The 27,129-nt window shown below is 39.3% G+C and overlaps 2 protein-coding genes across 4 annotated transcripts in view; both read left to right on the top strand.

The window, feature by feature from the left end:
- The window catches only part of socs7 (suppressor of cytokine signaling 7), a 29,847-nt gene extending 23,584 nt beyond the window's left edge, over positions 1 to 6,263 (top strand). For both annotated transcript variants that reach the window (XM_035950877.2, XM_023276103.3), the window contains 3 exons: positions 873 to 1,008; positions 2,677 to 2,820; positions 3,186 to 6,263. In XM_035950877.2, coding sequence (XP_035806770.2) covers positions 873 to 1,008; positions 2,677 to 2,797 — 257 coding nt within the window. In that variant the 3' untranslated portion in view covers positions 2,798 to 2,820; positions 3,186 to 6,263. The remainder of the gene's footprint in view (positions 1 to 872; positions 1,009 to 2,676; positions 2,821 to 3,185) is intronic.
- A 4,692-nt stretch (positions 6,264 to 10,955) lies between these two features.
- Positions 10,956 to 26,206, top strand: sp2 (sp2 transcription factor). Of its 2 annotated transcripts, none has more exons than XM_023276105.3 (8): positions 10,956 to 11,031; positions 14,636 to 14,712; positions 15,723 to 16,478; positions 17,326 to 17,544; positions 18,633 to 18,939; positions 19,463 to 19,640; positions 20,124 to 20,317; positions 22,474 to 26,206. In XM_023276105.3, exons 1-8 carry the CDS (start codon positions 11,025 to 11,027, stop codon positions 22,572 to 22,574), a joined length of 1,839 nt encoding a protein of 612 aa, XP_023131873.1. In that variant the 5' UTR covers positions 10,956 to 11,024; the 3' UTR covers positions 22,575 to 26,206. The 2 variants fall into 2 exon arrangements, with proteins under 2 accessions (XP_023131873.1, XP_023131874.1); XM_023276106.3 differs by lacking the exon at positions 10,956 to 11,031 and adding an exon at positions 11,102 to 11,124.
- Positions 26,207 to 27,129: the final 923 nt, after the last annotated feature.

The raw sequence follows: 27,129 nt of genomic DNA, 5'->3' as shown, positions 1-27,129 counted from the left end.
AGTCCAAAAGCATGCTGAGGTTAACTGGTGATTCTAAATTGCCCGTAGTTGTGAGTGTGATTGTTTGTCTCTATGTGTAGCCCTGTGCTAGACTGGTGACCTGTCCAGGTGTCTCCTGCCTTCACTGGGATAGACTCCAGCCTCCCCGTGACCCTAGTGAGGATTAAGTGGTGTATAGATAATGGATGGATGGGTGGATGAACCTGTGGCCATAAATGTTAATTTCTCCATCACTACTCCAGTGAACGCATTATTCCATCCTGTTTTTACTCATGCTGGTTAAATACTGCAGTATGAGGCTTTTTGAAAAGGCTACGATCTATATGTTAATGATAAAAATGTATCAGATGTGTGGGTTGTTTCTGGTAGTGATGAACCGTCAGACAATTAGCTTTTTATTGAGTTTCAGTCTCTTGTTTTGTTTTAACGCCACAACTTTCCTGTTTTTTAAACTTTCGCTACCATCACAGGGTCATTTACGGAAGCAGCAGGCAGCAGCTTTCATCGAAAAAACTCAACAAAAAAAAAAAATCACCTCCTTTTAGGAGCTATTTCCTCAGACAACAGAGAGACACTTTGTATGAATGATAATGTTGCTTTTTTAGCTGTTGTAGTTTTAAGGAAGTCGCTGTCTGTTAGTTTTATGAAAAAATTGTGTTTACTATTTTTTTAGTGTTTCTTGTATTTAAAGGCGGAGGGTTAGGGTTAGGAATGATATTCAAAAAAGGCTTTCAGCTGTATTTAAACTGGGATGCGCGTTATAGTCACTGGACCCCCAGTGTGCCCTAAGCCAAAGGATGCACTGCAGAGATGGAGAAGCTGCCGGTTGGGTCAAAATGTATCAGTGAATAACTTTTCACTGTTTGTTCCAGGGCTTCCTCCCACTCCGGTCCAGCTGCTGTATCCTGTATCTCGCTTCAGCAACGTGAAGTCACTACAACATCTCTGTCGCTTCTGCATCCGACAAATAGTCCGCATCGACCACATCCAGGAGCTTCCACTGCCCAGGTACTCAGCTCCTAACAGTTATTGGGTCATTTGGATGTGCACCATTTCACTCAGGAAAACCCTGCTCCCCCATGAATTACTGGTTTTCTAAGACTTATCCAAAGTTTTTGACTCCAAGTTTGTGGAAACTTCCTCGATCTTAGAGGCTGTGGTCACGCTGTGTGAGGTGAAACATTAGACTCTTTGTTCACAACGAAGCACAACAAGACTATTTAACTAGCAGTTGTGCTCAACTGCGTCACATGAATCTAGACACATTCAAGCATATACACTACCGTTCAAAAGTTTGGGGTCACCCAGGCAATTTCCTGTTGTCCATGAAAACTCTCCCTTTTATTCATGTGCTAACATAATTGCACAAGGGTTTTCTAATCATCAATTAGCCTTTCAACACCATTAACTAACACAATGTAGCATTAGAACACAGAAGTGATGGTTGCTGGAAATGTTCCTCTGTACTCCTATGTAGATATTCCATTAAAAATCAGCTGTTTCCAGCTAGAATAGTCATTTACTTCATTTACAATGTCTAGACTGGATTTCTGATTCATTTAGTGTTGTTTTCATTGAAAAAACTGCTTTTCTTTCAAAAATAAGGACCTTTCTGTGTGACTCTAAACTTTTGAATGGTAGTGTACATCAGGTTGTTAAGGAGAGATGGTGGGCTTGTTGTTGTGCTTAATATTATGCATAATAATAAAATGATATTGTATCCAACCTAAAGCTCAGGAACTGGGTCTTGAAGGGAAGAACCCGACAATTGTAAAAAGTAGGTGCTTCGGTTGTTTTGCAGCGGGTCTGTTACCAATTTGTCCACAACTGTGAATCTTAACAAATATCAGATGTTTTGCAGTGAAGCCTTGTGGAGACGTCTAATCCTTCATTGACTTTTTATCTTCCTGATGGTAGCAAAATTAAGTTCTCACTTATCCAGGAGAATATCTTGACTGTTACTTTTCAGGTTGGAGTAATATGAGGTTCAGTCAGTTATGGTTCTAGCCAGACTAACCAAGAGACGGCTGCAGGCCAAACATTTGGTATTGAGTCCCTATTGCTGCTATAGAGGTTCATATCTTAGTTCCTCAGTCATCAAAAAACACTCAGTAGAGCTGAAATGATCAAGTTAAGTAACTGTGACACAAAAATGGCAATTGATTAATCACTTGAGTGATTTTAAACAAAAAAAAAAAAAACATGAAATGAAAACATGACATCTGAATAAGTTACTTTGGGCTTCATGGAATAAGGATAGCTATTTTAACTATAATTGGAGATTTTATATAGACAAAAGACATGTATTGATCATGAAAGAAAGTAGTTGTTAGATGTATTAATGACAAGAAATGATGCTTGTTGTTGCCTTACAGTTCTGTAATGACATGCTACTTTTTAGAAATGTTTTCTGCAGTAAAAACTTGACAACAAATTTTAAAATGAGCTCAAGTAAAGCGAAGAATGTCTTGAAACAAGATTTCGACACAATCCCTTTTCAATATGAAGATGTAGGCCCTCATACAGTTGATATTTTCTAGTATATTTGCCATTATTCAAGTTATGTAGAGCTGTAAACCTTTAGTTTTTTTGGAGCCCTTGAAAGTCTGCATGTTCGTAATCCAGCCTCTGAGTTTGGCTGCTCATTCTTCGGTGTCTATTTTAACCTCTCCGCAGACCGCTGATCTCCTACCTGAGTAAGTTTTATTACTACGACCCTGAGGAGGAGATGTACCTGTCAATCAAAAGCATCCGGAGGGTGGCGGGAGCTGAGCAGGAGGCCGAGTCGCAGACGTAGCAGCAGAGATCTTCTCAGCTCAAGTGAGTTAGTTTCTCGTCCGCTTCAACGCTTTAGTTGCTGCACTTGTTGATTCATAGAGGTTAGTGTAATTATGAAGCACACAGAAAGCTTCATTCATGTCAGAATTCATTTTTCTGATACTTTAACCCTTTACTTGTGTTTAAAAACTTGAAGAAAGAAAAATCCTCAAAGTAACGATGAAAAACAAACCAAAGCTGTCTGTCTTTGGTGAAAACAGCCAAATAATTAAAAAAAACTACTTTATCACTCTCATGTCTGTACAACAAACATGAAGCTACAGCTGATGAGCTTAGCTTAAGTATGTGTGATCTTAATAACGTCCTCATAAATTTTACCCCAACCTGTATCCATACATTGTCTCCAGGTTTCTTATGGAGGACTGATCTGCACTGCTCTGCCAGTCTTCCAGCATCAGCCAATCAGAGTCCCTGGAAATCAGTGTGTCCAGTTGGACAGGGATGGATGGACCCTCCTCTGTGTTGATTTGGACTAATGAAAGGAGGGAGGAGTGTTTGCAGCTGGATGGTGGGAAACATGTTGACATGAAGTATAGATGCAGAGCACTCAGTCACGTCTGAGGAGGGACTGCAGAGATGCTCTCACCTGAAAACATGTTGGCAGACACAAAGAGAGAGCCTCATTTTTCCAATTTCCTGAACCTGCTGAACTGGACTTTTAAAACACAATGCACTGGTCAGTTTGTACAACTGTTGTTTGCTGCCATTTCCTTGTTTTTCCTTCCATTCTGTCACAATGAGGGATTTTAGATTGAAAGATGCCCTCATGACAGATATACACACTGAGGCAGGGCAGCAGAGGCTGATCACTCAGCATGGCTGCTTATCTCCAGCATCAGTAACTGAACCCTGAAATTTGGCCCTCAGAATCAGCTGAATCTGGATTTAGTTTTTTCCTGAGAGGAAACGGTGACATTTCTTCATTTTGTTGTCATTCCTTTAACATGCTGTGATGTAGCTGGATAAAGATAACTTATCTTTTACATGCAAGGCGAGATTGCGTATGTAATTTGATTTATCATAAATTTGCAGCACTGAAGAAGAATATCAGCTACATTTGGCCATTCACTTGCAGAGGCTGCACAGGCAAGGTTCAATAATTTCATCAAAGGAGAACCATGAGATTGGAGGCAACAGTTATTTTCACTATTAATATGTGTGACAGCTATTTTCTTAAATAATTGACTATTTGGTGTAAAAAAGTGTCATTTTTAACTGACACCCAAGTGAAGGCCAGTCTCACAAAAATGTCCTATAGCTGCTTTGCTCCATAGAGCAAAAATGTATTATTTTATGAGATACTGACATTTCAGGGGCTGTTTTTGGGTTACTCATCATCCTTGCAACATAGAAAAGAATGAATTTATTGTTTCCTGTTTGCATGGGTGTATTTTAAACCAAACTGTGATCTTTTTCTGAATCTAGCTAAGAAGTTCTGCAGCGTAAACAATAACAAAAAGTGGGTGAAAACAAGAGATGACAGTTAAAAATAAAAGTGAACCCCACCTGAAAATGCCTTAAAACAAACATCCCACAGGAGACTAAAACCCTGAATCCTGAGTGAAAGCTCTGGGGTTCATGCCACCTCCCCTCCAGCCTTTTTACATGGACATTTTTGGTCTTTTTATGTGTAAAGTGACAGAAATCAAGTCCGGTATCTCACAATTTTACAGCCTTTGCTATGAAATTAATGTAGATATTACACATTTTGGTATGAGACTGTGCTGGACCAACAATCAACAACCCAAAGATGCTCCATCATAGAAAACTAATATTTACTCTGCCAACGACCGGCAGAGTTATGTGACGATTGGCATTGGTTTGTCCGTTTGTCTGTCTGTTAGTAACATTGCTCAAAAACAGACAAACGGATTTGGATGAAATTTTCAGGGAAAGTCAGAAATGACACAAGGACCAAGTGATTAGATTTTGGCAGTGATGCAGCTTATAGTCTGGATCCACGGATTTGTTAAAGATTTCTGCATCATTGTGAGATAACAGCACTGCGTCACTACTGCCTGCTGATGATCACATGATTGCAATCTTACTACAAATCCACCATTGTGGACCACAGATTTTTTAAAGATTTCATCCACAGGAAATCATACAACAACTGAGCAGCCTTGGTGTAGTACTGCACTCTCTGAGTGCTTTTCTTGTTTGTTCTTAGGGACTTATCAGTCCAAAATGATACAAGGAACAATTGATTAAATTGTGGGGGCGTTTCCGAGTCCCATCATTTCCCGCCGTCCGCTACATATTTAGGTCACATGATTCAGTATCCATACGTAACGTACACATGCATAACACACACCTGTGCTCAGCGCAAGGTCATTTTGTTTGTGTTTGCATCTATATTAAATGGACACATTCTATGGCGCCATGATTTCTGCCACAAATTCTTTCAAGATTTCAACCGTCGGAAATGATACAGCAGCTGAGCAGCCTTGGAGGAGTTCTGTACTCGCTGAGTACTTTTCTTGTTAGAATCGCATTACATTTTCTGGTTAAACAACAAGTTAAATTAGTAATCAATCACCAAATTGTTAATGTTTTCCTTCCGTGTTTCTCAGTTGATCAATGAACTAATCGAGCCAGTTCAACAGCGCTGGTCAGTTTCTGAGTGCTTGGGGGGATAATGAAGCTGAAGTCGGGTTTAAAGGAGGCCCTCAGGTGGTTGATGCTCCCAGGTGATAAACTTTATGCCCAACATTGACAGTAGTGCTACATGCTGTGACATTTAAAATGGGATACAAACTTTTGAAATGAAAAACACCACAAAACTTTACAAGGTTAACCTGGTTGTCCAGTAGATGAAGTTTATGGTTTATGATTTTGCTTTATCCAACATTTTCTTTCTAACTTCCTGATACGCTGCTGAACTTTGAGCTGGGATGTAAACTGTGTCTCTGACCTCACCTGCTCCTTGCTTCTATTCAGCCTGTTCTTGCATCGGCCTAGTTAAACTCCTGCTCTCTATTTGTTGCTCTTACATGACAGCCTTCACTTCATACTGCTGCTGTTTCCATTTGGACGGATATTCAGAGGAATACTGAAATCACACCAAAGAAAAATATCCTCAGAAGTCCAGTTTACATAACAAACAGGTGATTTAACAGAATTTGCTGATTTAAGTTGGACTATCACCAATCACACAGCTCACTGGAACTGAAGGCAATAATAAGAGTTTTTCAATTAAACACCAAACTAATGTTGACACTGATTACAGCCAGATGCCTCATTGGTTTCCCATCATGGCCTGCCTCTCAGTGTGTATATCTTCAGGACTGCTCTCTACCTGTCAGTTTGATTTGTTGAAATGCCCAGGTGTATTTTGCTCATTCTGTTTCTCAGTACCCTGAAGCTGGCTACTGGCTCAGCGTTTTCAGTAAAAAGAAGAAAAATAAATATTGGTGTGTGCCATATTTTTTTCTAATTTGAGTACTTTTATGCTAAGATTGACAGTGAATTTATTGAAAGTAGATTTGTATACTGATGGTATATCACCTTACTTCATTCGAAGTTTGAACATTTTGAGTTCCATTTTGATATAAAAAACCTTACATGATAATAATAATCTGAAAATCACTGAAAATCATCTTTTATTCACTGTAAAGTCCATTTTGGGCTAAAATTGGTCAAACACCAAATATAAATTGTTAATATTATTACGTTATTTTTATTATTATTGTTATTTAAACATTTTCTTTACAGTGAACTGTTTGTGCGGAATTTTAACACGAAGGTCTCAGTCTTGTCAAAACTATGCATCTCTAAAATCAAAGCTTTTCAAACCCCTTGACCAACAATGTTTCGCATCACGTCCAGCTACTTGAAACCTTCAACCATATTGCATGACGTTCCCTATCACATGGAGATGCTCAGTTGTCATGGAGACAGTTTGTTCCTGTCATCTGACTACTGAACAGATTAACACTATAATATGTACAGTTTTGCATTGTAATACCTGCTAAACTATCTCCCTGACAGCTCAGCTCGCTCCACTGATGAAGGCCACAGGATTGTTCTGGAAGCTTTAGAAGCGACCAGTTGAATCATAGATTGAGATATATTTTCTAAGTTCCTGTTTACACAATCAAAAATATTTATTTTTGATTTATATTTGGCTAAATATTTTCTTAGCCTCAAAGGTCAGAAGTGTTCATCACTAATCTTATTTGGAGGTACAGGACTCTTCACACTGCTGGGACCAGTCATCATGAACACTTTCTGATCGAAATGATCTTTTCATGCAGCTACATATCTGCATATATTTAGGGCTCCAGCTAACATGAATCTCTTGAATGCTTTAACTAATAATCAGTTGGTCTGTAAAATGTCCAACAATAGTTAAAAATGGCTGCCATAAGTTCTCAATGCTAAAGATGACTCTTTAAACAATTTATTTTAAACTACTAAACCAAAAATATTCTGTTTACAGTTTATAGTTTCACGTACGGCAGAAAAGCAAGGATTTTTAACATTTAAGAAACAGGAAAACTTATGTCTTGTTTCATAATTTTTCTGCAACAATGACTAAAAAAGTGGATGATCAAAACTATTGCAGATTAATTTTACCATTTTAGTATGTCAAACATTTTTTCCCAGGTAACACCAAATGAATGCAACACTTTTTAGCAGACAGCATAGCTATGATGTGCAACACTAATGCAGAGCATCCATTTCTGTGAGTTAACACGGTACAGATGTTTCACAGCTTCTGCTGGTGGGTTCTCAGTGTAAAGTGTGCTTCATTTTTTAACGTCAGCTATTCCCTTTGAAATGTTTAAGGCTGAAAACTCTCTGACTAATGCTTTGGCTCACTCATGAAGCGTGTTAAGTGAAAAAAGTGAGATATCCCAGTTAAATTATGCAACTCTTTCTCTCTGAGGCTCTCCACAGAGGTGCCTGGGGAGAAGGTGATAGACGGTATCTGCATTCTCCACCGCCAACTACAGCACACTTGAAGTGAAGAGGGAGGAAGTGGTTTAGCTAAAAGCAGGACTTCAGTTTCCCAAGCACTTTAAAAACTCGTGCGGTGAAGCAGGGAGAGGATGCACTGGGGAGAAATGAGCGATGTCTGTATGTGAATAAGGTCAAGTGCACTCTTTGGGAAAAGCCTACATGAAAAGGCGCTGCATGCATTGTGCATGTGAATGGAGTCGCAGGGAGTGATCCAGTGAGAAAGAGGGACAGCTCATGTTAGCCTACATGCTGGCTGGAAGTGCTGGGGGCAAACTCGACTGATGCTGATGACAGATGGGACTGACAGCCACGACGGGAACATTTTTTCCACAGGGTGAAAGGCCTGCAGTAGCAGAGCTGGGATCATGTCAGCCCTTCTTGTTGGGCTGTAACACAAAACCAAAAAGACAAGTCACAAGCCTTCAGTATTCAAAACTGGTCAGAGTCCAAGAACTCAGCCAGGACTTGCATAATCTATATTAAAGATAACGGAATTTGTTTTAGTCAGATTTCAAACATTAAGGTCAAATCTTTGGAATATATTGTGGGCCAAATCTCTGTAGCGTAATCAGGTCGGAAGAAGCTGAAAAACAGTTAAAACCAACATCTGCGATGAATAAAATGTTATCAGGGTCTGAACTAGTGGTGGGATGCAATTTTTAAAAAATTATCTAATTAACTACAGGTGTTGTAATTAATTAATCGCAATTTGCATTTTTGTCAAATAGCAATATTTGACACATTAAGTAATTATCTTCAATTCAAATAAGTTTCGGTTGACAGTTGAATCAATGAATAGACATATACATGTTTATAATTTAAAATTTATAAAAATGAATACAATTTTAAAATGGGACATACAGAAAAAAAAGTGATTTTGATGGTGGTCTATTATGTGATGGCTACACCGTTAGCTGTTAGCAGGACTGTCGTAGCTAACGTTAGCTTTGGTGCTAACAGCAACATGTTTTATACAGAGGTGATCAGAAAAGTCTTTGTTGCACAATTTGCACACAACCAGGTTTTTATCCAAGCTGCCATCAGGAAGATTTTTAAAAGAAAACTTTCCTCCCAACAAGCACAATGACTCTCATCTTCCTTCACTGTTCAGCAAACCTCCTTATGGGCTGACGTCACTCCTGTGGATCTTCTTCACTCCAGACCATAAACCGTGTGCTGCAGACAGACTTTAGGTTTATTACCGCCACCTACTGGGCTGGAGTGTTCATCAGTGTTACCGGTGTGCCAGAAATGAGGGAACTGAGACAGGTGCGATTAAATGTGTTAATTTATTTAATGCGTTATTTCACTGTAATTAATTAATCGAAATTAACGCCTCAAAGTCCCAGTCCTAGTCTGAACATGTTGGAGAGTCATATTATATGTTTTTGTTGTTTGTGTTTGTATTCAACAGAATAGAACAGAATGTGTTTTATTGTCATTATACAGTGTACAATGAAATTGGAGAGCTTCTCCTTTTCAGTGCAAACAAAAGTTTGCTATTCGTTATTAAAGATGCATTTAAATCTCTAAAACAAACTAAAAATATATATCTTCTACTACTGTCTTGCAAGGTTGTTCCAGCCAACATAAAACTAGGACTCAGTTATCTAAATAATTAATTTTCTGTTCAACAACTTTTAGAAATTGACTAACTCTTTGAACTCTACTTGGGTATACTGTTGGGCAGTTAAATCTGTACCAAAGCACCACACTTTATTTGGTCCATACCCTCTAGTTTGAAGTGACTGTTAACATGTCTTATTTTATGTCAATCAAACAACCACAAACACATTCAAAACATCTACAAAGAGGCTCCAACAGGCATAAACCGAGCAATATTAGGACAGCTATATACAAAAGGACCAGAAAGTGAAATAAACTGAACACAGGAGACAGTCAACTAGAAAAAGTGAACACAAGTTAAGGCAAAACAAATGCCAAAAGAGGGAAAAAAAGACTAATAGGACACAAAAGGACAGCAAAGAAACACAAAAGGACCACCACTAGATTCCACAAAGCTAGCCACAAAAACCACAGAGACTCAAAATGACCAGCAGCAGACACAAACCATTTAAAAAGGGATGTACAAAAAGCCGAACAACTGTAAAGAGATGCAACATGATCAGAAAAAGGTGTATCGTCATGGATATTTTGCTTCAATATAGGAGAGGTGGGAGGCCTTTTATAACTCTGTGCCCATGGGGCCATTTATTTCCTTCATTATACTCAGAACACTGCAACTATAGCCTATGGTCTATTGACTGGTCAGTTTGATTGGACAGGGATGTTTTCAGTCAACTACTGACTTAAATGGTGCATCACCAACAGATTAACAGAGAGTATACCAGGAGAGAGCAAAATACAAGGTCAAAGAGCCTTTGAGCGTGAAACTACAGCCTAGGTTGAGATAGATAGATAGATAGATAGATAGATAGATAGATAGATAGATAGATAGATAGATAGATAGATAGATAGATAGATAGATAGATAGATAGATAGATAGATAGATAGATAGATAGATAGATATAAAACATTTTTTAAAAATTACAAAACAATGACAGAGGGAAAAAGTGCAGCTTACAAAACTATGCAGTATAGGCTGACATGACTACACAGTATAGGTAATAAATACAGATTACCATTTTTTGCAGATAAGAAGTATGTGTATGGTATAACTAACTGCAACACACACGTAGCATTGCAGCATGGTGTGTTCACGGCTTTAAAATGAATTTTTAATCCGTTTACACTGGCTTAGTGCAGCCTGTACTACCCCACATAACGGTCTGCTCCTCACATTATTCCGTGGGACAGTTTAAACAGGTCAAACGCCAGTGACTTGCAGCTCATTGATCAGCGCGGTTGTCATTCCTGTTTTGACCGAACTGCCCCTCAAACATCACATTGGCCGTTAGTGCCGTCAGTGAAGCCCAGTGTCTCCTCTAATAGGACACTGCCTTGTTCGAAGTCCCGCCCTTGGTAACCTCCCTGCCGAGCTCAATCTCGATATCCCATTGGTCAAACCGTCATCCATCGACCGACGTCCAAGAATTCCTCTTTCGGATTGGCTTAAGTGAAATTCAATCATGTAGATTGCCAAAGCTGATTGGTCAGAGCGGCCGCCCGTCACCCCTCCATTGTCTCAGGATTGGTGCAGCAGCGCGGGCGGATTCCTCCATGGGCTCGGTCTTCAAGGCTCGCGGAGAGCGAATGTCGTCATGAGCGGTGGGTAGGAATTAAAACATCGGTGTTTATATTACATTCTGCTTCGTAAAACATTATATTTGCATTGAAGAGAAAACCTCTTGACATTGTGTGGTACGAATAACTGTGTTTTGGGGGCACTCAGGCGGTTTTGTGAACCAAAATAAGCAGTGCACTTCCGGAAAAGGGCTGCCTTTTTCTGTAACGTTATCAAAGAGAGTTTTGACTTGCTAGCTACGCGTCAGCTAGCGTGAAAGCTAATAGAAGCTGTGTAGCTGCTCCTCTACCTGTGTTTTCCAAGTCTGTTCGTGCATTTCCACCATCCATCAAGTCCATAGCAAAACACAGAGTTATTTTGATGGTGCAAGTAACGTTCCTGTTTTGGATCGCTCGTCCATAGAAAGTAGGCTGCACAGAAACCAAAGCAGCTTAAGCTAGCAGCTAGCAACTTCAGTCAGCCCTAGTTATCAGTATTGCTAGCTAGCTTGCTAACGCTAACTGCTTGTCCACAGCAAAGCAACCCAACAGTATGTGTTTGATGGCGGCGCTATTTTGAGGCCGCACAGTTTGTTTGTTTTTAAATATATGCATTGCTTTTAGGGCTTAAAGACACACTCGCAGTAAAATTGCTAAAGTTTGTTATTGTGAAGCACGGTGATCACCCATCCACATTGGTATATCCAAAAATGTATCAGCCAAGAGAGATTAGCCGTTCAGAGTGGAGATATATCCTCATGTGAAAGTCTTTGGCTTTGACAGGAAAGTTTAGGCATTATGATTGACAGCTGCCTTTAATATGCTTTTAATTTATGATGCAGGCAAAATGTTGTAATGATGAGCTGCCACAACACAGAGATTGTGTTTATTTTCTGTCAGGGTAAAGTTCAGTGTTGACAGATGAGGTGGCAGAAATAAGACATTGGAAGAAAAGATTTTCTGTTGCAAGGATTTAACTAGAAGTTTGTGTTGTGTTTTGAATTACCCAAGTTTAAATATGTTATGTAATGAATCACCTGTGTGTGTCTTTCATGTATAATTTTGCTGGAACTACAGAACTAAACCAAAATCTGTATTTCTGAGAAACAAGTGCAGATAGATGAGAAATTACACACATAAGCCTGAACCCTTGACCTTGAGGGAATATGTGTGGTCTGTTTTGATGTGGAGACCTTTCTGCTGGCATGGTTTAAGTGCTGTTGTCTACTTTGAGGGAAGGATCCCTGCAAATCAATACAAAGTTGTTCTGATTGCTCACCTTTACTGTATGATGAAACATTTCTATCCTGATGGAAGTGGTCTCTCCTCGGATGACAATACCCTCATCCTAATTTATATAGTCATACTAAATACCATGGGTGCATTGGCATGTTTTTCTTATCAGAGAAAGAAAAACAATTCTACAATTTCATTTCGAAGATGCTTTTATCCAAAGCGACGTACATCTGAGAGTAGATACAGCAAAATCAAAAACAAACAAGGAGATATGATTTCCAGTTTAATTAGTTTTTATTCTGTAGACAACTTTTTTTAAAATCCAGAAGCGTCTTTGAGGATGCTCACTGCATGTGTCTGAGGTCAGCATATGTTGCAGTTAGAATAGCTATGTGGTGAATCACTTTTTCTCAGCAGCGTGCACATTTCTCACAGATATTGTTGGTTGCCTGTTGGTTGCATCTGTGGCTATCGTGTGGTAACATGTTACCTGCACTTTGATTTGTGTTTGCCAGCCAACATGCTTTGAGCTAGACTGATGTACTCAAGTACGAGTAATAATATTTCTGTCTATATTATGCACTCATGAATGACAACAGATGTCCTTTTAAACCTTAAAATGCCCCCAAGCACTATTGTTCTATGAAACACAGATTATCTGCCTTTATCTATGTATGTATGTATGTGTATATATATATATATATGTATATATATATATATATATATATATATATATATATATATATATATATATATATATATATATATAGTGCAGTGGTTGTTGTGCATTTTAGAATGACAATAAAAATCTATCTATCTATCTATCTATCTATCTATCTATCTATCTATCTGTCTGTCTGTCTGTCTAAGCTGATTATAGTTCAGTAATTGCCTGAGGAAAAGCTCTTGTAGTGTAAATCATGTGTGCGCTATTGACAATAACAGCCTCACCATATTTTGACCATTAGGCAACTTGGTCTGGTCCTCAGGAGTTAGCCTGCTCTTAAACAGCTGGGCAGCCTGCCCTAAATGTACTTATGCTGACTGTCTAAATGGGAGTATAATATGCTCCATAAATTTTCTTGCATAATGCCTCTGACTGCAGTCCAGTAGTGCATTTCTGGCTTAGAGTGCCTCTGAATCATTGCCACTGGCTTGCTATTTGTTACAGAGTGTTGTTGTGCTATCACACCCAAACAGCTCTCGTAGCCAGTCAGCTAACTTTACGAAAACCGGCTTGCATGATGGTTGTGCAAAAGCTGTTACTTACTTTGAGTCTGCAGAAGACTCACAGCCCTGTGCTACTTGTTGAAAATGTTGCCATGCATTTTTTTTGTCTTGCTCGATTGGTTGAATTTTAAAATGTTGGTACACTGGATAATGAAAACATGAATCCAGATAGTAATGATTTGCTCGCTGGTGCCAACAGGGGTAGTTAACAGAATGAAAAAAACCCCAGCAAGTCTGTATCCATACATACTCAGCCACTGAACAACTGAAATAGATGTACTGCTATGTAGTAATCCCATATACTTCTTTACGTTACTGTTGACTGTTTTCCAAGTGATGCTTTTATGGATTCAGTATTTTGTTGCAACCTTCCAGACAGCTGTTATGTTGTGAAAATTTGCTTGCAAGATAAGATAATGCATCATGACAACTAGTAAGTCTTTTTTTAAAGGCATTTATGCATTTTAAAGTGGTCGAAAGTACAGATGTGTGCACCAAATTAATGAAATGGTAACTAAAAAACCCTAAAACGATGCATATTTAAGTTTCATAAACATATATTGTGACTTTTCAGTGCGAGCGTAATGTTAGTTACCACTGACTTGGCAGATGTTTTTCAAAGTATAAAGAGAACACAGTAAAATTAGCACCTAATGTGTTTATATTTGACGTATCTTTGACGAGACAACAGGTCTGACTCATGCAAAGCTTTATTACGGTGCTTTCACAACATTAGGTCCCAACACAATAATACATTAGAGACCACAACATTATCATAAAAACGACACTAGACAGAGACATTGTAATAGCTCCCCTAATATGATGTGTGATGTGATTATTTGTAATATTTTCCACCAGCGTTGAAATATTAAGGTGAAAACTTTTTCCTAAAATGTCTTACATTCCTTGATATTTAAAATGATGTCAGTCATGCCAATATGGCACACGTGTGGTGGAAATGAATATGCCAACATGGAACTACTAGCATATGAATGCACTAATTAATGCAGTTAATGACTTCATTTATTTAATTCACAATATTTAATAATCACATGGCAATTACAGGAACACATTACACAGCTTGTCCTTATCAGAGCAGTTCTGTTTTGTAGTAATGTCCTCTGATGTCCTTGAACAACCTCACCACTGAAAATAGAGGCTGAATCTGCTGTGTGTTTTCCAGAACAACAGGACAGTATGGCCACCACTGTCGCTGTCAGTCCCAGCGAATACCTTCAGCCCTCCACCGCTTCTGCACAAGTGAGTAACAGCTAGATGTCATGTTCTGCTATACTGCCCTCTGGTTGAACTGTTCCACTCCCCTGACTTCGTTATCTTTTTTCATCATGATGTGTTTTTATTGCTGCACTCTATGGGCACATTTTTGTGCTAGTAATGTTCTGAGTTTGGGACCATTTTTACATATTTCAGTCAAAATGTTAAGTTCTTATTATCAATACATTTGGCACATTTAGTGATCTGCTGTAGTAACACAGCTTCATAATAAATTTACTGCCTGAATAAGTTAAGGTTGTGCTGTCAGAAAACCAATATTGCATTTTAATAACTGAGAATTTACCTTTCAACTTCACGTCAAAGCCTTCTTTGGCTTCACTTGAGTGTGAAATGAACTTTAAAGCTTGAAAAAATCTGATTTTGGTCATTTATTTTGATAATTTTATTACTAAATACCATTTGGGATTTTATTTCTTTTATATTATGATACACTGCAGCTTCAGTGAATGTTTCCTTCACCACACTGATCGGATGTTCCAAGTGATCAATCAACAGTCGATCAATACTGCAAAGTTTTAGGCCATTATGTCCACTTAACAAATGCTTTACTTTGGCATAACTTCTCTATTGATCTTTTGCAAGCAACAATAGTCATTAGATTATTGTTTTATTGTTGTATTTTGGTGTGTGATTGGTTTTGTTAGTGATGCCTCAGGTACATTAAGTGATCCAGTGTGTAAAAAGTGTGCTGAAGCTAACAGTCATATAGAATGATTTCCTGGTCTGCAGCTTGACTCTCACACATATGGACCACAGAGGGGTACAGAAGTATTGCAGGGCGAAACTCACATCTACTGCACCACTTGATCGACACTGCTTGTGATTCTTTATGTGCAGTTGAAAGCTTCCCTGCTGTTTTGTCTTCCCTTGCTTGTTTTAGCTTCTGATATCTCGGCTACCTCACCTTATCCTGCCCTTAGTGCTGAGCTCTTTCTGCTCATTCTGGTTTTCATGCAGACTGTTTCTCCCTGTAGGACACCCAGCCCTCTCCTCTGGCCCTCCTGGCTGCCACCTGCAGTAAAATCGGCCCTCCTGCAGCTCAGGCTCCTGTCACCTCTCCTCCAGCGCAGCCGCAACCTCGCAGGCTCCTTCCCATAAAGCCGGCTCCTATAGCCCCTGCTCCACCCAAAAACCTGGGTTTCCTTTCAACGAAGGGCAATGTGATCCAACTCCCAGCCGGCCTGGGCTCCACAGCCCCTGGCAGCCCCATCGTCCTTACTATCCAGCAGAGTCCTGCCCGTACCAACGCCTCGGCCCCTGCCAACATCCAGTACCAGGTGGTGCCACAGATCCAGGGCGCCCAGACTATCCAGGTGATGCCACAGGGAGGTCAGATCCAGCTCATACCAGGCACCAACCAGGCCATTATTACCACTCCCATGACCATGCCAGCCCCAGCTGCTGCCACCACTCCTGTCACGCCACAGAAGACTGTAGCCATCAAACCTTCTCTCAAATTGCGGAAGCCAAACAGCACAGCTGCTAACATGGTGCAGCTGCCCAGTGGGCTTACGTTGCCCCTTAATGTGGCTACAGGCGAGGTGGGTGGAACTCAAATCGTCACAGAGATGGCAACTGCCCCTCCTACTCCCGGAAAAGGACGGCGAGGGAGAAAGAAGAAAGTGGTTCTGGCTGCAGATCCTCCACCACCGCCTCCCGCACAAGCTGCTTCACCACCCCCAGAGCAGATGGAGACCATCCTAATAGAAGCTGGAGACAACATTATACAGGTACACCTGATTGCTGCTGCAGATGAAAAATATGAATGAGATGCCCACTTTTTTGCTATTTGCAGTGCCAGTATTGTATTGATGTGTATGAGGCCACTGGGTCCATAGGGACTTTTTCTGTTCAGGTACAGTTTGTTAGTTTTTGTAAAGCTCAGGTTTGTAAATTCAGTCAACAGATGTTGCTACTCAAATAGACTCAAAAAGTTGAACGTTTTCTTTAAAATGCCATTAAAAAGCTGTTAAGTGAACTTTTTTTTATCACAGATATTGAGCAGTTTAGTTCACAAATAGTCCGAAACATAAAAACATGGAATTTGATCAACAAATCACAACACTTGATATTCAGATAACGAGATGCAGTAACCTCAATGGTTGCACCTTTATATTTTACAAACTAGTTAAACTGTTAATTTTCTGTGAACTGATCAATTGATGTTTGTTTCAGCCCTAAATGAAGCCACCAAAGTGCCCTCAATCTTCATACATATATTTACTTATTGACTGAATTCTCATCTTGCTAAAAATGTGACTGACCCTGTATTGTCTGAAAGCTTCTTTAAAATACATTTTTAATGAAGAATCGACAGGTGAATGAATTATCATCCAACTCTGGATTTTTTAATCTTTATAGCCTCTAACGCCAATGTTTTTGTTTACTCACCACTCTCATCATTTGCAGGCACTGCAGGAAGCTGTTATTAAAAAAAAGAGAGCTATAGTTTTCTAGGTTTTATCGTCCCAGTAGCCTTGAGCCTAACATACCACTTTAGATGTGAGCATTGGCTAAAAGCATAGCGCTGGAGGATTGCAAGATAACTGCCTATGTCTCTGTATGTCTCTGTTGCAGGCGGGGAACAATTTACTGATTGTGCAGAGTCCTGGGCAGCCAGCTATGGTGCAGCAGGTCCAGCTGGTCCAGCCTAAGCAGGATTCTCAAGTGGTTCAGATCCCCCAGCAGGCATTGAAGGTGGTGCAGGCCGCCTCTGCCACGTTGCCGCCCGTCCCACAGAGACAGCCGGTCTCCTCGAGTCTGCAGGTCACTCCAACAGAGCCGTCACCAACACAGGTATCCAGTCAGACCCACTTTCACCTGAACACTATTGTGAAAGTCCTGACTTCAGGCTGACTGCAAGGATGCTCAGTCAGTCAGTCAGTCAGACAGACAGACAGACTTATTTTATGTTTGCCGCGTCTGCGAGGTCCGTGCGGCTCCATGCGGACAAATTATGTCATTTTAGCAGACACGGCTATTCTCAAGTGGAAAATTTCCACGTCGCGCACCTCCAAATTTTTCTAACTACGCAGACGCGGAAAGCTGGCGGAAGAACAGGAGCTCTTAGCAGCTGAACTTCAGAAATACAGGCATTTATATGATTCATCACATAGAGATCACCATAATAACAGGGTTACGAACAATTCATGGTGTGAAATTAAAATTAGCTGCTGAAATGCAACTATTCGGTAAAATGCCATGTTGTAAGTGGTGTAAAGATGGCAAACTTCTTCTACTCTAGTACCAGAGTAGACTAGGTAGACGTGTGTTTGCGATACACTGCCCCCTGCAGTTTGGGAGCTACACTGCATGCAGTATACAGTCATACATGGTCTCTCGAGTGGAATTCCAAGCATCTCATTTCCACACGACTTGTTCGTGTGGAAAGCATAACCCGACAGACAGACTACAGTGCCATTTTACAGCTTTTACTCTGAAAAAACTTGCCTACTGTGGCCAACAATAACACTACTAGACTGTTGAAACTCCTTAAAAAGCACTGCACATTTGCATGATACTTCTCTGTCAGCTCATCACTACAAGCAAACACTTTCACATGGTCTTGACATTGTTGTGAAAAATACTGCTTATCAGTGTTTTAAGCCTTCCTATTTACATTTTGAGTGTTTTTTAGTTCAACTTTCCATTGTCTGCTATCACATTGGATCTAACAACAACATAAACGCAGTTGATTTTTTTTTTTTTTTTTAAATTACACATGCCCAAATCCTAGAAGTAAAGAAAAATAATTTTTTTATCTACATAGTGTAACTCATAGTGATATAAAAGTCAAATTGATTATGGGAAAGCATCTGCTCCAATCACAGTCCAGGCCAGTTGAGTAAAACTTGTGACATCCTTTTGACATTTTCTCTCCTTAGATCCTTTTCAAAACAGCTTCGGGTGAGTGGCAGTCAGTTCAGTTCCAAGAGTCAGTTTCCACGACAACAACCCCCACCACCTCAGTTACTACCGCTGCCCCAACCACCACCTCGCCAGCACCGGCCACCACCAAGAGGACGCAGGCAGGAGGGCGAAAGGAGCGGACTCTGGCCAAAATTGCCCCGGCAGGTGGAATGATAACATTGAATACATCGCAGCTCTCCTCAGCAGCACAAGCAGTGCAGACGATCAGCATCAACGGGGTCCAAGTTCAGGGAGTTCCTGTTACCATCACCAATGCAGGGGGTGAGCTGATGCTGGTTGGTTTGTTTTTCTGAATTCTTTGTAGGTTGTTTGGAGCAAGAGAGACCCACTATTGTAAAGTTAAGTACTAGGTAACTACACTATGTTTTGAAAAAGTTTTTATGTAACCCACAGGACCTAATTTAATGGTTTTTTACAAGGCAAAAAATAAATTGCCTGCAAATTTAATTTACCAAGTCATGAAAAAACATTAATTTGGATAGACAGATGGATGATCATTTCTGTTAACTTTATTTTAATTTCCTTATTTAAAATCATCAACAGTCAAAAGTTTGAAATGGGAAACAGCACAAAAAACAGTTCATAAAACCTCTCTTTTAGACATACTGCCACCTCAGTGCTTTCACATCTGGATATACGTTCATGTAACCATTAATTAAAATTTCACTGTAATTTGACTCATGGCAGGGCACTCATGATATAATTGGATTTTTAAAGGAGCTTACCAGCTCTTGCAGGAGCCCTGCTGTGTCTCTTAAAGTGTGTTTGTCTCTGTGTTTGGCAGGCCAGCAGCATCTAACGGTGCAGACGATGCAAGGTGGAGGCCTCCAACTGGCAGCAACGCAAGGCCAGCCTGCCATTCAGGTGGACCAAACCCTGACCCTGGAACTGCCTGGCCAGCCGGGAGAGAAGAAGCGTCGCATGGCCTGCACCTGTCCTTACTGTAAAGATGCAGACAAGAGGTGAGTGTGTCAAGAGATGGACAAATACATGGCAATATAATATTACGATATTCTTGCCAGGGTCTTCCAAGCTCTGAGAAGAAAGATCAGAAAACATTTAGAACTGAAAAGCTCTGGAGCAACCCAGTAGCTAAGTGATTATGTCACATACGACACGCAGCAAGTCCCTAGTTTTATTCTCAGACTATTTGCTGCTGTCATTCTCCTGATTTCTTTCCCATCTTTACTGTCAAATACAGAAATAAAATCTTAAAGAAAAATAAACCATTAAAATGCTGTAAGGGAAAACGATCAACTGGAAATCTGCATCATAGGCAGATTTAAGATTCATTCCTAAAATTTTAAGGTAATTACTTGCACTTTTGTTATTTAAAGTCACTTTTGATAATGAGTTCAGTGCTAAAAGGTTTTACATTTTATGCTCCACTGAAGTCTGAAGACTGTACATCATGCTGAATGTGCTTGTGTGCGTTCTCTGTGCAGGCCTGGGGAAGTGGGGAAGCGAAAACACATCTGCCACGTTCCCGGTTGTGAGAAGACATTCAGAAAAACATCACTGCTCAGAGCTCATGTCCGGTTGCACACCGGCGAGAGACCCTTTGTCTGCAACTGGGTTTTCTGTGGCAAACGATTCACACGCAGTGACGAGCTGCAAAGGCATGCCAGGACGCACACAGGTACCACTGACACTGAAACACACGGAAACAAACACAATGAGTTCTATTATCATTTAATGATTCATTTCACAATGAGATTCTCCATAACAAATACTTATTCCAGAAGAAGTTCAACTTTAAAAGATGTAGGAGTGTAGGCGCATAGAAGTACTTGAATAGTACAATACCAATGGTCTCAATTACACGTTGGGTTGTGGGAGAAAAAATGACCTGCATTGCCTCTTAGCACTGTTAGTGAAAAAACAGTACCAGATTTAACCGGTTCACAAACAGGAAATGATGAATGTGAGATCCAAAACTGAAACATAAAAAGCAGGACTTTAGTTTGGCATGTTTGCTCACTCAGTTACTCCTTTGGGCTAAATATAGGAGCTGAAAGAACAGAAATATTTGCTGAAAGTTTTTCTGTGTGATCTTCTCAGGTATTCGCATGGAGTAATTATTCATTTAAAGTGCAGGATGTTATTAAAAGATCACTTCACATCGCTTCTCTACAGTCCTCTACATGCCGATGCTGTACCTGCTTCTGAACCTTGAGCAGTTCCTGGGTATTTTTTTGCTTCGGTCACATTTTTACTCACTGTGGGCTTGTTCTTCACTGCAGTATAAAGTACTGCACCTCTATGGAAACAGCACACCTATGGCTGGAACAGTGTTTCTCAAATAGTGGGGTGCAGAGGCATGACAAGGGGGGCGACCGGTAGGAAAAGTCTGTCTACGCGGAACTAATTAGCTGAACTATTGTTTTAACGTTGGCCTGTCGTGGTGCACAAACTACACGGGCCGTTGTGCAAGTACGGACTCCCGAGAACGGGAGAACGCATTGTTAATATGCAATTGGAACATAGGCGTACTTGTTGACGTCACCACTCCGGCTCATCTACTCCGATTATTTTTACCGGGGAGTCAAACATACGGCCCGCGGGACAAAACCAGCCCGCCAGATAGTCCATTCGGCCCGCGGAACTACTTTACAAAGGGTAGAAATTATAGAGAAGACATTAACTGTAAATTGTAAATTTTAAATAATTTCTAGACCAGGAAAAGATGTTTTGTTCATAAAGTAAAATACTAGATTGTTCAGTTCCAGATAACTGTGACTAAATGTTTTGTGCCTTTGGGGATAAACTGTGACCTGGCAGTTGCAATGCATGTGTGTAAATGAAAAACTGAGGCATAATACTGTGGAAATTGAACTTGTTTTTCTGGTTGTTCATGATGTTTTGTAAAAGAATAATTCATCAAATGTGAACATTTTCAGAATGTACTTTCTTGAACTAAAACAAAGGGGAAAAAGTTGAAGTTGTGGTAATTTATAGTTTATTATGCTGTGATTTAACTGGTGCGGTCCGCTGGAGATCACATTGGGCTTCATGTGGTCCCTGGACTAAAATTAATTTTGCATCCCTGATCTTTACTGTGAAAAACAACAAAATGTAACCATATAAAATAACACAGTCCTGCATATTCACGTTTTAATTAGGGCTGGACCCGAGTCCTCCGAAGGGGGGCCTGACAGAAAAAATTTGAGAACCACTGGGCTAGAAGGAGAGCGATCTCAAAAATCTCTTTGGGGTCGAATAACAAAACTGTGATGCCAGAAGGATTATTCACTTCACAGAAATTTAAAAATACCTCTGGTGCTACCAATACTGGTAAACAATGGTGGCTCAAAGTACAGTAGATATTGTACAAGCTGCATATGTAATTTGTTTCTACCTTGTCTTCTGTTTGCTCTGTATGATCACAGCCTGCAGTTTAGATGAAAATCCCATCAATTTTTATCGAGGGACCATTTGTTGCGGCTGAGGCAATCATAGCTTCTTATTTGCGCTGAGGAGCACAGAATGTTTGGCATTTTACTGAATTTGGTACAATTGCCTTTGAAATTGAATAGATTTATACTTAAATTCACATATGATTAGTTGAAGAACTTTACATCTGGACAATTCTCTCTCTGGTAACTTAATTTGTGTTCGTAATTTTTCTGCTTTTAAACCTGCCGGTGGGTTTTGGGGTTCAGAGGGTGGATAAATAGTTAGGGTTTTTGCTAGCATGTTATGTGTGTTGACCCAGGCCTGTTTCGAAGATTTTTGTCCTAACTGAATTTGATGATAAAGGCATCACACATCAATTTGTTTTTCTTTCTCCCACAGGAGACAAGCGATTTGAATGCAGCCAGTGTCAGAAACGCTTCATGAGGAGCGACCACCTGACGAAGCATTACAAGACTCACATAAACACCAAGAACCTGTGAGCAGACTGTATACTGAGTTTATACACAAACTCACAAAAACTAACTGTGTGACAGAGGGACAGAGAGAGGGCAGGGAGACCAAGGGAGTGTGTGTGTGACTTATCCCATAACGGGAAGTACTCCAGAAAAGCCCCTGTATTCCCTCTCACTCTTCTACGACACTGAGTAGTGTGGTGTACAAAGAAATCCTTCCTGATGGACTTCAAACTGATCCAGCAAATTTATTAATAATAGTTTTTTTCTCTTGTCCTGAACAAAGCCAGACCTAGCTCTGACTGAATTTGTAAGAAGGCGAGGCCTCAGACACAGATGCTTAACTCTGCTTGCTTATTTATAAGCGTTTCTGGAGAAGGAACATACACAGAATTGTTATTATTATTATTTTTATTAGATACCAACACCCAAGACTCCAGGACGTCAGTCACTGCTTCCATCTCCTTTGTTTTGTTTTCCTCCCCAAAAACCTGCTCGTGTTTTGTTTTTTTTAAGTTGTTTGTTGTGGAACATCAGAAGCTCCCAGAAATTGGCCGTCAAGCACCAAAAATCGAAAAAAATGAACATGTTTTGTAAACAGAAATTGATTTGACCTCAGTGGGATGTTCATTTTATTTGAAGCTGTTTGTGTGTCATCAGGAATCGACGCCGATTTAAAACCTGTAAAACACAAATAAGTTGGGGGACCACTGCATAAAAACCCCTCTTACAATACTTTTGAAAACTTTAGAAGTTTACATCAGCTATTTTTGAAGTGTGTAAATGCGTACTATTATAAATATATTAATATTGATAAACTATTTATAACATTTTCCATACAATTGTTACAGATTGATTTGCAAAGCAGGCATGTAAAAGAGCATAGTATCCAGACTAAATGAGACTTGAAGCTAAAAATAAAAAAGCTTAAATTTACAGCAGAGATACAAAATGGATGTTAAGAGAACATTTGAAAACATGGACAGTTTGCTTTGAGGGTTCCCATCAGGCTGGCCAGAGCTCTTTCAGCGAGGTGAGCCTCTCGTTCGCAGCACTTAAGGCTGAGTTTGTGCTCATAACTGGCAGTTTAGCGGCAGGAGTCATTGTGCCTTAAAAGTTGTTGTTAAAAGTTTGAAATAAATTAACAGGTAAAATCAAGGATCCGCTGGATTTGAAACAGTCTGATGATGTTTTAGTGAAGCTTGATGACTCAGAGGATTCAAATTTGAGCAGCCCTGCCAAACTTTCCAGGTGATCAAGCAGCATGTTTTGATCCGTCATGTAACTGAGATCGGGCAAATGCAGGATGTGACTTCTGTCGGCCGCAGAGAAGAGTTTGTTGCTGTTGTTATTAACATCTCAGACGACTGGAGGACCGAACTCAATAACAAATATTCCTTAAAGATGAGGAGGAAATGGTGTCACTTAAAGTCAAAATTATAAGTTTACAGTTTGTGTTGTAGTTGAACAGCGTATGTGGATCCAGGTTGGACAGTAGTTCTGCTTTATTAGGGAGTCGTATGCAAAAGATGAACCATTTGTAGAAAACTATACCAGTAACTTGTCCAAGCAGGTTGGTCTGGAAGATATCCAAGAGTAATGATCATTTCATTCGTGTGCACTACCTAAATTGATCAGCTTTAGAGAAGCACTACAAAAAAACCCCCAAACATTTATAGAAACCCTTCTTGTGTTGTTGAGGGTACCGGAGCCGAGTTAAGAGCCTCAAAACTAATCTAGGACTTTTGGAAACAAGATCAAAGAATACTCCCAAGTCTCTGAAGGATTTAATTCTGTGAAATATTGATGATAAGAGGAGTTGATGACCCCGGTGACAAACCTGCTCAGACCTCTCCTTTCCCTGTGAGATCCAAACCTGGCTGCTAATAGTTGGTTATCCATCTCTGATGCCACAACAGGTATGCTTACATCTAGAGCTGGCTATCACATTTCAATACTTTTTGGTACTGAAATCACAGTTGTCCATGTTTGGCATCACATTGTTCTTGATTTAAATCAATCTGTTGTCATTTTTAGACTGTATTTTAGTTGAGTTCTTAAATGTCTGCCTGTCCTTAGTCAACATTCAACATTGACTTCTGTTTCTTTTATTTCTTTTTTTTTTAACCTGAAAAGTTTGTTTTCATCGTGGTGTATGCTTTTGAAAAAAAAAGAAGAAAAGGTACCTTTACCAAACGATACCCAACTCTAATTTTTCTTGTGTACTGATAAATGAGAACCACATAATTCCAGGGCGTCACTTTCATTCTGCTTAACTCACAACATAGTTTGGATTTGGTCATTTGTAGCCTATGCATTGCTGTATATATGATCGGATTGTTTATTATTTGGCCTGATTTGACAATCACATCATGAGATGCAAAAAAAAAAAAAAAGGAAAAAAAAAACAAGTGAGCTTTCTCAGGCCTTTGATGAATTATATGATTTTTCCAGCTATGTGATAGCTTTAACTCTGAATTAACACTTGAGACATTTTTGTTGATATGACCAGCATTAGGCCTCCTGCAGAGTATTCACACAAGTTACTCATATATCATTTGCTTTACAGAAAACATACTGTTTCTCATATCAGTTTTGATATTACAAAGATGTACTGACCTTTTACTAACAGGTCATCAGTCAGTTTGAAGCCTGAAGTTGAATGGAGCTGCTTTTATTAAGAAGTACACTTAGTAATTCTTACACAAGCCCTTTGGTCAAATTAGCATGGTGCCATCAGACAGCGACTAGCAGCTGCACTTCTGTTGAGTTTTACTGTGTTTTAATAATACGTTTTTAGCAGATGGTTCAGTCTTGCTAAAAAATTCTCCATCAACAATTTCCTCTCTGTACAGAAGAGAGAAATTTGACCAAGAAGCTTAATACAAGTTCAGTATATTTTAAAGCACTTTGAACAAGGTTTTCTTCAAGTGTTTTACAGAGGTGACATAAAAAAAAAAAGCTAGCCAATATTTGGTGTATTTTTTAAATAATGTGTCTGAATGCCATTGGGAAGGACAGATGGAGGCTGCTCATATTTATGTTTGTATTTCATGTCTGAATATGTAAATAAAGCGTGTCTGTCAGGCACAGTAAATGTAGGATATTACAAAACAAAGTTAAACTGCATAGTGTTGTGGTTGGCATAGCCAACCTTTAAGGAAATGACCTTTGTACAATGTGTAAGGAATAAAATATAATGTGACATTGTATAGCTTCATTCCTGCTTTGTATAAGACTTCTAGATCTTTTTTTCTATTGAATTAAAGATGCCTTAGACAGCTGCACCCAGTATTTAAAGATGTTTTTTTCTGTCTAATTCCAGGTAACAACATTTGTTATTTTTCTTTTGTGTTTTTAACTTATGTTACATGCTAATGTCATGTGCACTGATTAAAATCCCAGGTTCCAAAATTTGTTGATTGTAATTAAATATGATACCTTTTTCCAAATTAAGGCATTTCTGTTGCTTGTTTTCTGTAAATTAAATGCTCCTTTTTCTCCAAGCCCATATGTCATATAATCTTTTACAGTCAATTGTTGTGTGTATCAGGAGAACCTAGAGAACCAGCAATTAATTTTATAAGTTGTATAAAGGTGCTAAAACATAACTTGCTCCTTTTCTACAGTCTTTCCCCTCAATAAAGAACTCAAACTATTTTGACTGCTTCTTATTTTTCTACAGCCATTTTAGGACTGAACTCACAAATTTCATGAAATCAATTTTTGTTTTTCGGAAAGCAGTAAAAAGGGCACTACCCACTGAAAAAAAATCACAAAAGACAAATGTAGGACTAATATGAGGCTGCTGATCAGAAAGTGGACCGTCCAGACCACAGCACTGCCAAGCCGCTGATGCACCTTTAAAAAAAGTCCTTAACCCATAGTATGGTTGACCCTGAGCTTTGAACTCAACCTCCTAACAAGCTGGGATAACAAAAAAAATAAATATAAAAATGCATTTTGTTGCACTCTGTACAATGACAATAAAGTTGAATCTAACCTGATCTGATAAAAGTAATTTGAATAAAAAATACGAAATCCTGTCAACAGAATTTTCCTGGTAAATTCAGTGCATTTTTATGTAAAGTGTAAATTATGACAATTATGATCATAATTGTTTTTCTGTACATTCATATTAAAAATGAATACATGTAAGTGTTAAAATTACATTTTTGAAGCATAATCCTATTATTAAAATTTTATAAATATGGGTGCAGATATGTTAAGCCCAATACAAACATTTTTATGAATGTTCAAGTTTGATGTGTTTTTTTTTTTCAGTTATATTATTTACTTTGTGTCTTCTCTGTTCTGTAGTTTGTGCTTTGCCCTCCCTGGTCCCTCTTTCTAATATATCTCTGCAAGTATTTCTGGCTCTGGAGCTACTGGTTCCGCTTTCCACTGGTTTCTTTTAGGAAGCATTTTGGCTCAACGGCTGTTTTAAACGGGCGGTTTGAATAACAGTGACTTGATTATGTCAAAATGACATATATGAAAAAACTTTAAGTTAACTTCACGGTTGCCCATGTCTCTTGTTTTACTTCTTTATTTACTTTTAAGGTAGGTGCTGTTTAGTTTT

This window comes from Amphiprion ocellaris, chromosome 4 (genome assembly GCF_022539595.1).
Source record: "Amphiprion ocellaris isolate individual 3 ecotype Okinawa chromosome 4, ASM2253959v1, whole genome shotgun sequence".
NCBI lineage: Eukaryota > Metazoa > Chordata > Actinopteri > Pomacentridae > Amphiprion > Amphiprion ocellaris.
The sequence above is the reverse complement of the archived record's forward strand: the minus strand, read 5'-3'. Positions and strand labels throughout refer to the sequence as shown.